The sequence below is a fragment of the Zeus faber genome (genome assembly GCF_960531495.2).
Source record: "Zeus faber genome assembly, chromosome: 8".
In the NCBI taxonomy this organism is placed as follows: Eukaryota; Metazoa; Chordata; class Actinopteri; order Zeiformes; family Zeidae; genus Zeus; species Zeus faber.
The window spans coordinates 24411279-24426489 of record NC_137195.1 but is presented as its reverse complement, the minus strand read 5'-3'; the positions used below and the strand labels follow the sequence as shown (position 1 = coordinate 24426489).

General features: G+C 41.8%; 1 protein-coding gene across 1 annotated transcript in view; it reads left to right on the top strand.

Annotated features, from left to right (window-relative positions):
• Positions 1-15211, top strand: part of enpp2 (ectonucleotide pyrophosphatase/phosphodiesterase 2) — a 31072-nt gene that overhangs the window by 6787 nt on the left and 9074 nt on the right. Inside the window, exons 4-18 of the mRNA XM_080005419.1 lie at positions 506-631; positions 1433-1493; positions 1799-1896; positions 2010-2089; positions 2532-2651; positions 3284-3339; positions 6124-6189; positions 9129-9201; positions 9603-9711; positions 9802-9927; positions 10019-10050; positions 10176-10303; positions 12700-12775; positions 13165-13252; positions 13901-14070. Coding sequence (XP_079861545.1) covers positions 506-631; positions 1433-1493; positions 1799-1896; positions 2010-2089; positions 2532-2651; positions 3284-3339; positions 6124-6189; positions 9129-9201; positions 9603-9711; positions 9802-9927; positions 10019-10050; positions 10176-10303; positions 12700-12775; positions 13165-13252; positions 13901-14070 — 1409 coding nt within the window. The remainder of the gene's footprint in view (positions 1-505; positions 632-1432; positions 1494-1798; positions 1897-2009; positions 2090-2531; positions 2652-3283; positions 3340-6123; positions 6190-9128; positions 9202-9602; positions 9712-9801; positions 9928-10018; positions 10051-10175; positions 10304-12699; positions 12776-13164; positions 13253-13900; positions 14071-15211) is intronic.

Genomic DNA, 15211 nt, shown 5'->3' with positions numbered 1-15211 from the left:
GCGCTGCGGTGTGCGCATCTGTGAAAGGGAATGCGCTGCACTCCCCTTTTCAGCAGGAGGCAGGAAGCAAGGACATGTTGGGAGAATTGGAGCAGCTTACTATCTGACGCCAAATCATCTCTGCAGATTTTTCTTTCACCTGATTAAATTGATGTCCCAGTGGGCACAGTGATATTTTTGTGACCGTCTGTACCACACTTCATATTCAGAGGCACTGATTTGTAACTACTGCTTAGATGGGGAAGTAGGCAAGCGGCATGTTAGTATTTTTGTCTGTCCTCTCATATGAGCATTCAGGGTTTTATATGGTATCATAATATGATATCATATCATTATATTATATCTTTTTTTTTTATCATCATATTATATCATATTATAATATCATATTCAATATTACCAGAGTCGCACAAGGTTGCACAAGGCATTTGTTGTAACCGAAGGTTGACATAAAACTTTTTTTCTGGATTCAGCGACATCTATTTTCCCTGTCCTCGCTCTCTTCCAGAGGGCGGCTATGAGTGCAGTAAGGATCGCTGTGGAGAGACCCGAAACGAACAGCATGCCTGCCACTGCTCGGACGACTGCCTGGCCAAAGGGGACTGCTGCACCAACTACAAGAGTCTTTGTAAAGGTTGGCAGCTTTTTTTTGGCCAGTGACCCTGTATTTAAGTCCCAAAATTCTCACAACAAAAGCAAGTAGAGAAACAAATTTTATTTTTTTTCTCTTTGATCATTTTTTTCTTTGAGCCAGCACCACTATTTTTGAGCATTACAATTTACATTCAGGCCAATAAGCAGCCAATTGAGGCAAAATAATAATCTTTCTACTTACTTCTTACTAAGTAGATCATAGCAGGAGCTCCAAATTGATTATATCGGAATGCTGATATATTTCAAACCTGCTTTACTATTGTTGTACGAGAAATCGATCAAATATTAATTTATCAGTCTTGAGTCCCTTGACCCATTGTGTACATATCAAGTGGCCCCACGTGGTGTTGAGATGTCTACCTCACACTACATATATGGACCCCTACGGCATGGAAACTCTTACCGCTTTGGAAGATTCCATAGTTTTCAATTGAAAAATAAATTGACATGACTGTGCCAAAGTGGCAAAAACAGCCTCTCAGTCTCTACCTTTTCACAAAGCGACTCCAGGGTAATATCCGACATGACTGAGTGCACCCAATAAAATTCTGGATTTTCTGTCACTTAAGTATGAAAGGAGCTTTAAATGTAATCTGACACAGCTCAAAAAGGTAGTAAAGTTCATTCTTGCCATGTCTGAGATATTTATAATACTGGATTAAAATAACCGAACAATGGCAAGTGATGGGAGTGGCGTGTCCATCCTGTTGCAAAACAGACCGCTTTTCTGTTTGGCCTCTTTTTAGTAGTACTCAGTTACTTCCCTTTCTCGCCCTTTCAGGAGATACTCCGTGGCTGCAGGATGAGTGTGAGGAGATCAAGGCCCCAGAATGTCCTGCTGAGTAAGTGCTCACAAAGCAAATTATGGTGGGAAAGCAAAATTAATTTAATTGTTTTTTGCTCCAATGTTTTTGGTAAGCTTTAAAGTAAATTAATAATTTGTGATTATTTGTCACTTATGTCACATTATTACATTATATTTCACAAAATACTCAACATATGTTTCTTCCCGCTCTTAAGTTACAGTTAAGGATTGAGACTTCTTTTAAATCTCTGCCGTCCATAACAGATCCACTCTAGGATCCATTGTTATCTGCATAATAATATGTCTTTGCGGTATTGTGTGCACTGTGTATATTGTGTGCAGCTTTGTGCGTCCGCCCCTCATCATGCTGTCAATGGACGGATTCAGAGCTTCCTACATGAAGAGAGGCAGTGCCGTCATCCCCAACATCGAGAAACTCAGTACGTATGAGTGCTATGGATTTTTTTAATTATCCATTAATTAATCAACCAATTCCTTAATAATTCACTATATTTTTTTCCTAATAATGCCAGTCTTTATTTTTGTCTGTTAGGAACATGCGGTACTCATGCTCCATACATGAGACCCGTGTACCCGTCCAAAACCTTCCCCAACCTCTACTCTCTGGCCACGGTACGGGACTACCCCCTTGTTTGACAGTCATTTCAGGGTTAGCAATAAGGTTAACCATGAAAGAACTGTTTACCACAGTTTACTGTACCACTCAGTGAAGAACATAAATGTAACATGTGATGGTAGTATGAATGCAATGGACAATCTCAAATTTCTAATAATAAACCTCATAAACCTTTTGTCATCACACTATCAATTATATTATAGTTAGTCAATGGCACTAAAGACAAAGTCAATTTATGACTTTTTTTTCCCAATTTAAAATATAATACTCTATACTCCCGAGTTGTTATGTGGACCATAGCACCAATTCCTTCACAGAGTTGCCTTCTTCGCAATTCAAGGGGGTGTATGGTTTTGGTATCAATTTTATTGCTGAAAAAGGGTAGATTCCCCTTTAACTATAGCTATAATAATGATCTTATCTTGAATCTTTTCAAAGGGCCTTTACCCGGAGTCTCATGGGATTGTCGGCAACTCCATGTACGACCCAGCGTTTGACGCCCTCTTCACCTTGAAGGGCAGAGAGAAACTCAACCACCGCTGGTGGGGGGGACAGCCTGTGAGTACTGTCACTACTCTTCTCTCCTTTTTCTTTTGACAACTTCTGCCACATTTTATTTTTGTCATATTGTCCTACCCGTCCATCTGTGTTTCATTACAACGCTGTCGATCATCAGCGCTAGCAACGACTGGCTTTGCCTTTTTATTTTGCAATTGGCTTGAATTCAGTGTCAGATGATAATCTGGAATGAATTAAAGTTATTTTGGTCTCAATCATAGTCTGGCAAAACAGAGGCCTTGGCATTACAGTCTGTGACTGTGACTTTTAAACCTTCACTGATGCCTTTTGTGTTTTGGCTGAAACATCTAGTTTAATGAGAAGCCAAGCCAGATACACCCTTGCTGAAATTATACTCCTTGCTTGCCAACATTAGCATTAGAATCTTTTTCATCAGGCAGTGGGAAATAATGCCGCATTCATTGTGCAGCAAGGACGGAATCTTTTGAGAAAATAGTCTCTGAACTGTCTCTGAATAATTTGGCGGTGTTTGTATGCATTGCGGCATTGAAATGCTTTGGATCCCGAAAATCCAAAGAATCTTTCTCTGGGAAAGAGGTCATAATAGTGCTGAACAGATAGAGGTTGTCACTGTAATGGGTCTTCCTTGCCGTCCTGTCCGTCTCTCTTAGATCTGGATCACGGCGGTGAAACAAGGAGTGAAAGCTGCCACCTTCTTCTGGCCTGTGTAAGTCTGCATCCACTCATATGCACACAAATCCACTCCTGAACAACAAGGACGTACACAATTTCCAAGTCCCAGAATTCCATTCCAAACTGCAACGTTTTGTTTTTTTCACCTTCCAGGTTTACTCTTGTCTTCACTCTAAGATGAACAAATACTTTTCTCAAAGGTTTTCCTTCTTCTGATCGATTGATTTGTTGCCACTTGAGGTGGTGGGGATACTGGTGATTTACTGACCACAACTAGCTCCACTGGTTCAGCAAATTCTCCAGGCTGCCTTTCACTTCTTGCACAAGTTTGATCTTTGCATTCTTGCTGGGAAATTTAGCGGACCCCATAGAGGAGCAAATGCATAATGCCAATAAGTTGAATGGCTATTTCTTATAAAGTACCAGCTAAAAAATGATCTTTGGGAAGTAAAAGGTCGGAGTTTGGGAAGTAAAAGGCCTGACACCGACGAGAACAGTGTTTGTAAGAGATCTCTCGTTGTCCTTTAGATTTTCTGATGGTCGCACTGTGATTCATGTCATTTGATACGACCAGAAGGATAAGGGATGATTCATGGGGATAGGCATGTAAGAGAGCAGGGATGGTGGAGTTTATGTCCAGTGTCCAGGCAACAGGATAGCAGTAAATCTAGGCATTCGACAGGGAGATTGAGATTGACAGAGTGAAGCATAGAAGAGCCCATTACGATGAGGGCAGGATACACGCCTTGGTGATACTTGGAGGGAGAAGAATGCCATGTTAGAATCATTCTAAAAGAGTACAGAGTACATTGGTTTCTTCTTCATTGGAAACATCAAAAACAAGTTATTAGAACAGATACATTTGGAAATGAATATCTGATATATGAAACTAGGATTTGGACACTCACAATATCAAGGAAAGAAAAAACGAAAGTCTTTCCTGCTGTGCCATTGTGCTGGAGAGTGATTTAGTGATGGTAACTTGTTTCAGTTGGCACAGTGAAGTCCTCTTAAGTCAACAGACATGTCCGTTCTTGTTTCTGCCATGCTCGCAGACTGGTGCAAGTTGCCAAACCCCAGAGCCCTAAGAACACAAAGGATCCCACATTTATGGGCACAGAGAAGGCTTTGATAGCAGGGGGGTGTTTGGCTGAAGCCACCGAGGGTTGTGAGGGGGATGCAGTCTTCAGGAGATGGATGGAGCTCGGCTGTTTTCACAGCAATTTGTGCAAATGGGCCTGTTTACACTATGCAGGGTCCCCCTGTGAACCGGGGTCGCAGACTTACCACTCTCTCGAGCCACGGGCGCCAAAACTGCGCTTTTAGGATCGCTCTCCTGCAGCTGACGCTAATAAGGTGTGTGTGCTGTGTGTGTGTGTGTGTGTGTGTGTGTGTGTGTGTGTGTGTGTGTGTGTGTGTGTGTGTGTGTGTGTGTGTGAGTGATAGAGAGAGAGAGAGAGAGAGAGAGAGGGTGTGAACAGGTATGTAAGTGACAAAAAAAACAACAAAACAAGTGTGTGTGTGTGTCATATGCATGTGGGGATGTAGAGCTGTGAATCTGTGTACTTCTGCACTCTTGCAGCTGTACGTGTATTGTAGTTTTCGTATGCGCTCCATTCTCACTGTGTGAGTTCGTGCCGCATTAAATGGATAGATTGTTCGAGGCAGACATTTTATTTGAGTCCTACCCCCCCCCACGTGCATCTTTTCATACCTATGTACATATTGTTATTAGTTGTAAACAAACAAGATATCTTCTGTCATATAGTTACTATTATTATTTATTTGCTTAGGTTCATAATTTTTGTTTTTTTGTTTTTTATATATTTATATACTGTATATAATTATATTTTATATGATATTCCATAAAATCAGGTTATGTTCGATTAAAAAAATTATCATCAAAATTATTTTAAAATATATTTTATTTAAAGTGCCAACTGGACTCCAGGCAGCTCCCTAGATGGCATGTGCCCAGGTCCAGGTCTGATGGGCCGAGCTGGCAGGCAGAGCCTGAGTCCGTACATGCATAGTACTACATAGTTCAGTTTGCAACAGGGTTATAGTTCCACAGAGGGTAGGAGCTGGAGGCTGACTGAAGGGCCTTGTTTTTGTTTAGCTCGATGGGCTGAAAAGACAAAATGAGAGAGAGTAGAGAGTTGTTTAAATAAAATAGACAAAACAGTCTAAAGGAGGACTTCTCGGGAATTGACGAAGGAAATAAACGTATGAACATTGGGCGTGCTTACTGCTCAGAGTGTGGGGAAATGTATCTTTCTGGAGTGAAACTCAACCCACCCCCGTTCTAGTAGGCAGACCCCCCGCAGGGCCGTGTTCAGCCCCCATGTGAGTCTTGTTCCTGTAGCTGATGGTTGACAGCTGTGCACTGTAACACTGCTGGCCTCCCCCCTCCACTAACTGCTAGCACAGCCAACACTGACAACTCTCATTTTCACACACCTTTTAGCTTTAAATATGTCACACCCTGCAAGCTTTTATTGTCAGTGACATTATGATATCAAGGAGCAGTTTAGCATGGTTTTGACATGGTGCATCACGGGAAAGAGTGACGGACACTTTCAGCATCAGGGCCGGCTACATCTACACTCTCTGTATTATATTATCAATATAATTTAATTCATATGTTGGATTTGCTTACAATTGAAAAATAAATTCACAAAATATACTACACAGGTATTAATTTATAAAATCAATGAAACAACTTTCTTTTCTCCAAATTATTTTGTATAGTGTTGATGGTAGTGTGCATGTGTACTGTCTCTGTCTGTCTGTGTGTGTGTGTGTGTGTGTGTTCCAGTTCCATCCCACTGGAGAGGAGGATACTGACTATGCTTCAGTGGCTCCACCTGCCTGATGGAGAGAGGTGATGTCACTTCCTGTTTTTAAGAGCGATTCCCTTATGTTTTTCCATTGTCTCTCTTTTTACTACCATTTCTTTTCTGTTAACCTTACAATGTTCGGCTGTGATGTTTTGATGGCGGCCATTTTGACCAGTGTTAATTTAATACATAATAATATGTTTCTGTCCCTGGTTACATACCGAGTGGCATCTTCAATTTCTTTGTAAATGGGGAAGCCTGTCTGTCCGTAGGAAGCACAAAACAAAGATAACGTCTGTTTTAACAGAATGATCACAGAAAATAAATTGTCAAGCTTCAGTATGTGTCCACCCTTGAACAATCCTCGCTTGGTCCCTCAAATCAATTTAAAATGAAACGCAGCTGCATCCTTTAGAAAGTGTGTCGACATTCCTTTGACAAACAGCCTGAGGTAGATTGAGCACGTAGATCTTGAGCATGTTAAAGCTGATTGTGTTCCTTACTTCTGCTGATCTGACTCACACACTGAACACATCATTTACTGTGTCGTTCGCTAACTTGGTGATGTTGGTTGTCGATAACAGCAGGTCAGAGCTTTGTGTTAGTGCTGCTGCGGTCTTTTGGGACTGTTTAGCATTTGGTTGTAGTTGACTTGCAATTAGACTTGATTTCCCTGCTGGCGCTCGCTGGCCATGTAAACTCAGACTACAGCGGTGTGCGTGTGTGTGTGTGTTTCATGCTCTGTATGTTGTCGGTTCTGTTAAATGTTTTTTGTCTCACATAATTTTTGCTGCACAAAGTTTCTTTCTTCCACTCCTATTACTCAGATTACAGAAACAACTATTCAGCTTGCCTCGTCTGCATTTAAAGGAGTAGTTTGAAATTTCTTTTAGTTTTTCTCTGTTTTACACTCCCCCTAAAGCAGACCTCCCAACCTGCAAAAGATTAACGTGCGTCGCTTAATCAGCCATGACTGGTGATTGGATGATCAGTGTTCGGATTCTGTGCTGGTCAAATTTACACGCCCTATACTGCGCTCATGTACTGTACTGGTAAGAATGTTCTGGTAGTAAAACCCGATACCAACGTCATGTAAAGTAGTTGCGTAGTTGATGCTCAGAAAAGAGCATCAACTATGTGGGCATGTGCAGCTGTCCTATCACGTGAGCGTGATCAGATCACGTGATGTATTTGTCATTGATGTACAGCAGATCGGAAATCGGAATCGGCGGTTCAGACAGAAAATTGCAGTCGGTGTATCTCTATTTGGTTAACATGTTCGGTAACATTATGAGATGATGCATTTCAAGGGGTACATCCTAATGAGACTTTTTTGTATACTGCATATAGTTAGCTGTAGTAGCTCGCACATCATGTGAGTGGCCTCGTTATGAGGAGGCTACAGTGCGAATAACTGGAGTCATTTATCTGCAGTAACTCAAACGGCATGGAGACTCCCTGTTACAATATTGTGGCACTCAAAATATTTTCCCAAGGTTAGAAGGTCCGCTAATGTAGCACATAGGCAGGTTTTAGCCTTTACTCCATACTGGACATAGCTGGCTCTATCATCCCATCTGGGTGCGTATTAACAAAACATTTTATCTTAACAGTAAGACGTCTCCCAAATAGCAGTTAAAGTTTCTAGCTCGGAGTTTCCTCTTAAAAACTAGTCACAAAGCTGCCGAGATTAACTTTTACTTAGGAATGGGGAGGAATCTTAAACTCGGACGGAGCTGACCTTGTTGCTATGGAAGCTTGCTTACTATGCCCACAGTGATTGGCAGATAGGGGATGGGTCAGTGCCTTCATCAGAGACATACTGGAGAAAGAGACATGTTGCCGTATTCAAATAAAGATTAAAAAAAAAAATGTAGGTCAAGTGTCACTGATTATACGTGAGACCACTGTCAAATATATGGTCAGCAGCCTCTTCCATGTCTGTATCTCTACTGTATAACTGTGTTTATCCAATTGGTCTGTGCTGCATGTTCCCTGGGGCCAAGCAGCGTGGACTTGTCAGAACCTTGATCTCCGGTGTTATTGGGTTGTTTCTGTTTGTTGGTGAAGTGACTGCATCCCTGACTAGCTCTACTATTAACATAAGACCCTCGCGATTAAGGCCATACCCTTTTAAAAGCTCAGTATTATTAAATTCTTCTAAAATGTTGACGTGGTAACAAGGTGGATGAGGCAGTACCCACTTTCAGATTGTTTGTGAGTTGGTCCTCTTGACTACAACCATCCTTTCACAGATTTAGGAGCTGGTTATAGCACTAAAATGCTCTGTGAAATACTCTTACATCAACAATTTAGGAGTCCTAAAATTAGGACTGGCAAGGCCATTATTTTTAAGAGTTTCTCCTAAATCAGCAATTTTGGAGCTGCTTTAAGCCTTAAGATGTTTTGTGAATACGGGCCCAGGAGTTCACTGCAAGTAATGGGGGACAAATGGGGGACAAATACACAATCTCAATTCAATGCAAAAACTCACTTGAGGTTTCAGACAAAGCTGAAATGTTTGACTTGGCAGAGATTTATAAATATTAAAAAAATTCAGTTTTATTGCTAAATTCCCTGTTTTATTGTGGTTCATTGCTGTGCCACAGTGTTGTCACCGGTGTTACAAGCAAATGGGTGACCTGACAAATTGGCACTATAGGAAGACGGTATCTCACAATTATTTTGCAAAACAAAGCTTTTTCATTCTACTTTTCATGAAACCCCCTATAGTCATTGTGTGTATGGTATGTTGATGGGCCCTCCGTTCCTAACCATGTTGACAAACCGGGTCAAAGAGGGTACAATGAATGACAAGAGGCGACACTCTGGACTGAAAGAGGATTGTTTACGTTTGCGTTAATTCTCCCCTTTATTATCTAATTTTTATTACTTCTGACTATTCAAACCTTTGCTTTGAGAATGACAGCCCTTTCGTCCTAAAGAAAACCATATATAAAATGGGACTCCTGTTTTATTCCAGGCCGTACGTTTACGCTATGCACTCCGAGCAGACGGACACATATGGACACAAGCTGGGGCCCTTGAGCCCCGAGGTGAGTGCACACTCGTGTGTGTGTGTGTGTGTGTGTGTGTGTGTGTGTGTGTGTGTGTGTGTGTGTGTGTGTGTGTGTGTGTGTGTGTGTGTGTGTGTGTGTGTGTGTGTGTGTGTGTGTGTGTTTCAGACCCTACAATGCAGGAAAGTGCATGGCACCGTACACAAACCAGAGCCACATCACACCTGATAAGAGCGACCGCACACTCTCTCCTACTTACGTTTCTGTGCGATGCAGTCAAACAAGCTAGTAGCCACGACTGGCACAGGTTCTGTGTCTGCTCCCTTTGACAGATTAATTTGCGTTCACCTTCCTCTCTCTCTCTCTCTCTCTCTCTCTCTCCCTCTCCCACACACACACACACACACACACTTTATGATCGCCCTCTGTGTGTGTTCCAGCTGAATAACCCTCTGAGAGCGATCGACAGAATTGTTGGTCAACTAATGAACGGTCTCAAGCAGATGAAGCTCCACCGCTGTGTCAACATCATTGTGGTTGGAGATCATGGTACTGACACACACACACACGCACACATGCATACATGCACACATGACAGTGAAACACAAACCCACCCTCCTCCTCCTTCTCTGTCCTCAGGTATGGAGGAGGCCAACTGTGAGAGGAAGGAATTCCTCAGCAACTATATGTCCAATGTTGATGACATCGTCCTTGTTCCTGGGTCGCTGGGCAGAATACGTTCTCGACACCCCAACAACTCAAAGTGTACGTCAACAAGTGACATTGTTCTGTATGTTTGTGATGCATTTGAGGTTTGTAAAGCTTTGTGACAACTTGCATTTCACTGTTTTTTCAGATGACCCAAAGGCTGTTGTTGCTAATTTAACGGTATGTAAACACTCCCTTATTCTCAACTTCCAAAACATTTTCATAGTCAGCAAGACACACAGCCAATTATTCAATGTCAATATCGAAATTACAATATCAAAGAGCATTTCTGTTTTTCCTTCCAGTGTAAGAAAGCAGAGCAGCACTTTAAGCCGTACCTGAAGCAGCACCTGCCCAAGCGGCTGCACTACGCCAACAACCGCCGCATCGAAGACGTTCACCTGCTAGTGGACAGGAAGTGGCACGTCGCCAGGTACAGAGACTTCGCTGATATATGAAGTAACGTACCACCATGTTCTTTGACTTAAAATGGGACATTTCATTAATCATCACTGTTATTGTAGTTGTTCACTGTTCAGTGACTGAAATTACGTTTAAATGGAATTGATTGATTTTTTTTGTAATCCTTTAATGATAGATAGGTAGGTACTGTTGGTACGTACTTATTTTCATACCGCACGAAAATTGCGGTAATATTATTGGCAATTATAATTATAATGTAATAAACAAATAATGATAAATAACTAATAAAAAACTAAAGCTAATTATACATTTAACCTACCGATTAACTAAAAAATGTACCTGAAAACCACAAAAACTCTAAACAACAACTATATATAACAACTATAATAAAATGATCAACAATTCACATTCTGACAAAAGTACTTGAAGCTGCAAACATATGTTTGGTCTATTTTGTACTTGATGACATATTGGAATATTCCTTTTCCTATCTGTGGCAATTATATTTTGCACAATGTAACTTTGACATTCAGATACTTTTGTAGCATTACTTTAGGTTCAAGCCATTATTATTATGATTTTTCATGATAACAGTCACCGGTGTAGATTGAACAAATCATCTTTTTACATGGTTGTCTTAGTCCTTAGTGTGCTGCCATTAACACATCTTTAACACACACTGTGTTACAAGCAGGGGCGGAAATTACGGGGTGGACCCCCCTTTCTGGGAATAACAGACAGCTGTCCCCTTCAATATTTCATCGTAAACAAATCTATATCATTTTAAATATTTGCGGCTCTACTCTCATTCGCTAAAGCAAATGTGTTGACACACAAGGAAAGAATCAACAGTTGCTTTGCACCTGCAGGCCTGTGCGTCAATTTGCTTCAAGAAATGCAACATTTTAAATATAAGATAACAACAACCTTGAGGTAGAGCAGTACAAAAAACTGTCTCAGTCACAAAATAAACCATGAAGTCACCAGGTTTGAAAAGTAAAAACAAACGTGTGTGTGTGTGTGTGTGTGTGTGTGTGTGTGTGTGTGTGTGTGTGTGTGTGTGTGTGTGTGTGTGTGTGTGTGTCTGTGTGTGTGTCTGTGTGTGTGTGTGTGTGTGTGTGTGTGTGTGTGCATGTGTGTGTGTGTGTGTGCGCATGTGTGTGTGTGTGTGCGCGTGTGCGTGCGTGTTTTTTGCACTGTGTATATGCAAGTGTCCACATCCAGAAGAGGCCTCCACAGAGTTTTGGACTGTGTGAGAACCATACAACACACATACACACACACACAGGACTTCAAAATGAAAGAGACCTTTGAGGTTTGGCTGGAGCTGCCTTTTTCGTGGGTTAATCGTTGGCACTGGAACTTTGCGCCGAGCGCTGGAGCGTTAACACACTCACAGACGCATATACATTGGCCAAACGTCTACTTAAATCCCAAACCAGAGAGCTATTCACAGCAAATGAAACACTGAGTTTGTCCTCTTTTTTTCCACGTCATCAAGCGATTTACATAGTCTGCGCGCTTGTGGCTTCTTAGTCCGCAGCGTGTCCACACACAGACACACACGGAGGTAGTGTTTTAATGGACACTTACTGTAATAAAAAGTGTCTGTTTTTCAATTAGTTCACTGTGGTCAGGCGTGAAGGAGTGGTTGTCCGAGAGAGCTACAGCCTAGGGGAGCGGATTCCTCCAAAATACCCTGGATTAACTGTATTAAATACCACACTGCAACCTTTTTGTTTTGTCTCTGCATGATTATACATTCCAACCCCTCTGATGTTTATATGTACATGTAGTGTAAGTGAGATCTTAATTTGCTGATGCTAGCATTGATAAGCTAGTCTCCCAGGAATCATGTTTCCTTTCCCCACTTGTGAATTGTGAGCTGAACGGGTTAATTTGGTGTGTTAGCGGCCCCTCACTGTTCGTTTGACTAGAGTTTCCATACAACTAGGTCTATGACCTACTGTATGTTAAATACATGTGTCTGCATGCATATAGCTTTTGCTACACCGTAGGAACTTAACATCATCAATCATAAGATGATGATGTTGTGGCATGTCAAAATAACCTAAAATGATTGAATTATGGCTCACACCTCTAGGAGGCTATTCCGGCATCTCCCATTCTCATCGCTGCATGCCTCTGATCAAGACCAAAACCCAAACCAAACCATGATGAAGCCATTTGGAGCAGGTTTATGGAGATTTATGGTGGCACCGCGTGCGGTTCTTTCATTAAGTGTGGGGACGTGTGTGTGACGTTGTTTGGCTGAACTGGTGTTCCGCACGTAGCCCCCTAATTATCAACATATTTTATGGATGAGAAACATTTTTTTTAAGTGAAGGCGCATTTGAAAATATCCACATCCAAGAATTCTCTGACAATCAATGACGCACCTTCCAGGAAAGTCCCCGAGGGGAAGAAGCCCTGTGGCTTCTCCGGGGACCATGGATACGACAACAAGATCAACAGCATGCAGGTGAACTCTATAATACGTTCATTTTGAGCATAGGGCATACATTTACACTTTGTTCTGAAATATAGCAGGTGTAATATATCATCCTAGTGAAGGAAAATGTTTTTAGACAAGAGAAGAACAAGATATTTTCATAGGTTAGCCAAAATAAATTCTCCATTCTGTTGACCTTGGGGCTCTCCATTATTTTCCCATCCACTGGCCACAGAGGAAGGGGCCAGTTCAGGCCAAGCTGTCATCCAATGTTCCAACTCAATCTCTCTGACAAATAAACCCCTGTGACATACTGTGTGGCATAATGAATTCATATGCAGATAATATCTTGAAGAACTGACAAATCACTCAATACTCTCACTGACAGATTAATTTGGGCCTCAATCTCTCTTTGACAGACTATTTTCTTGGGATACGGGCCCACCTTTAAGTTCAAGACTAAAGTTCTAGCCTTTGAAAACATTGAGCTCTATAATGTCATGTGTGGTAAGTTAACATTTTTTTGTGTTCTGTAAGGGATGTGTGTGTGTGTGTGTGTGTGCGTGCGTGCGTGTGTGTGTGTGTGTGTGTGTGTGTGTGTGTGTGTGTGTGTGTGTGTGTGTGTGTGTGCGTGCGTGCGTGCGTGCGTGCGTGCGTGCGTGCGTGCGTGCGTGCGTGCGTGCGTGCGTGCGCATTTATGTGTGACTACGTCTTATTCGTTTGAGTAATTTAGTTTAAAAACATGTGTGTAATCCAGGGGTCTCAAACCACAGGTCTGGGGGCCACATCTGGCCCGTGAGACAATTTATTGCAGTCTGCTACCTGTTTATAACATATAGTTAAATCTGTAAAATCACAATGCTTAATTAATCCACGCAACTTTATTTCACGTTGAATGGATGAATCATTATAAAAGACAATATAGCAAAGATTTTCTAAAAAATATTTTCTAAATATTTTCTAAAAAAACACTTTAAAAAGTGTGGTTTTTTTTAACAGATGTGTTATTAGGCAATTCATGAATATTCGTTGTAAAAAATAAACAACTGGGCCCACCAATCTGGCCAGTGGCCCCCTGGTACTTTGAGACCCTTCAGGTTCCTCTTCTACTTCTTGAGCTGTGCTGAACCCGATCCCTTCACCCTCGTACCACAGATCTTCTGGGCCTGAAACCGGCCCCCAACAACGGGACCCATGGCAGCCTGAACCACCTGCTGAGAAGCCCCATCCACAGACCCACCATGCCCGAGGAGGTCTCCAGGCCGACGTCTTCAGGCCCTGTTTCTACGGTAACGGATGACCTGGGCTGCACCTGCGATGACAAGGTCAGCCATGACGTCTCAGCGGCAGACCTGGAGCCATTTCCCAGAGACACTGAGCTACAGCAGTGACGAGACATGGACAACCTTTTGAGGCCACGCAGGCAGGGAGGCGTCGCTGGCATTTTGGTTGGTCGCTGGGTTTAAAATGATAGTCTAACAGTCCAAAACAAAACAAAACAGCACTAATAATGTCGTTAGTTCTAGCTTTTGGTTGCCAGTCTGCGTGCCCTCAAATGTTGCCTGTGTGCAAACAACAAAAAGATACAATGTACAAAAATGTGTAGTTGTCTCATTGTGTTGCTGTAAACTTGTAACACCTTACAGATGTGCGCTACCGCCGACAGCACTGCGACCGTTTCTCCATTTGCTTAGATGAGAGCACAGTTGGTCCGTGCTCAGCACTCACCATGCTGTTCGATCAACCCAGCTGTGGTTGATTAAGTTTCAGCTATTACAACAGGGAAACATGAGGACTATTTGGCTTTCCATATCTTGAAACAATGCATTGGCTTTTTGGCTGGATAAACTGATGTTTATCTCCAGTAATGGTTTCTTGAGTGGCAACAGCCGATGATGGCTCATTTAAGGTTAACTTATTGAAAAAAGCATTGCCAGACTAATGGCAAAAATACATGCTAAAATATACAATATTTTAGTACGTCAATTCAAAATGTACGTTTTCTTATTTTAATTTATCAATGCTGAAAATAATCTGAACAAAGTTCCAAATACTAACGGACTAACAGCACTAAAACTGAACTCCTGAACTCCTGTGGAGGCACAGAATGAAAAAGTCAATTCAGATGCTCCTTGAGTGGCTGAATAAGTTGAAACTGTTGTGATGCTGAAATCATTTTGAAGTTGATACCAGTAAAGCTCCGCTCTGAATCAAAGCAATCACCACCGATATGGGCGAGAGAAGAGTCCTGGGCAAAGACTATTAGACGCTCTTACTTAGAGATCTTGACCTAATTTTCGCAACAGTGGTCTGTTGGAATAAAGTCTTGTTGAATTCGGATTTCAAATCAGATTTGGATTTACATTTACAGTAGGCCCCCTGGAATGTATAGAAATGAACAAGCCCTATTCGTAATTAGGACAGTTTAATAATTGCCGTGCCTGTACAACGGGACAATTCTGGAAA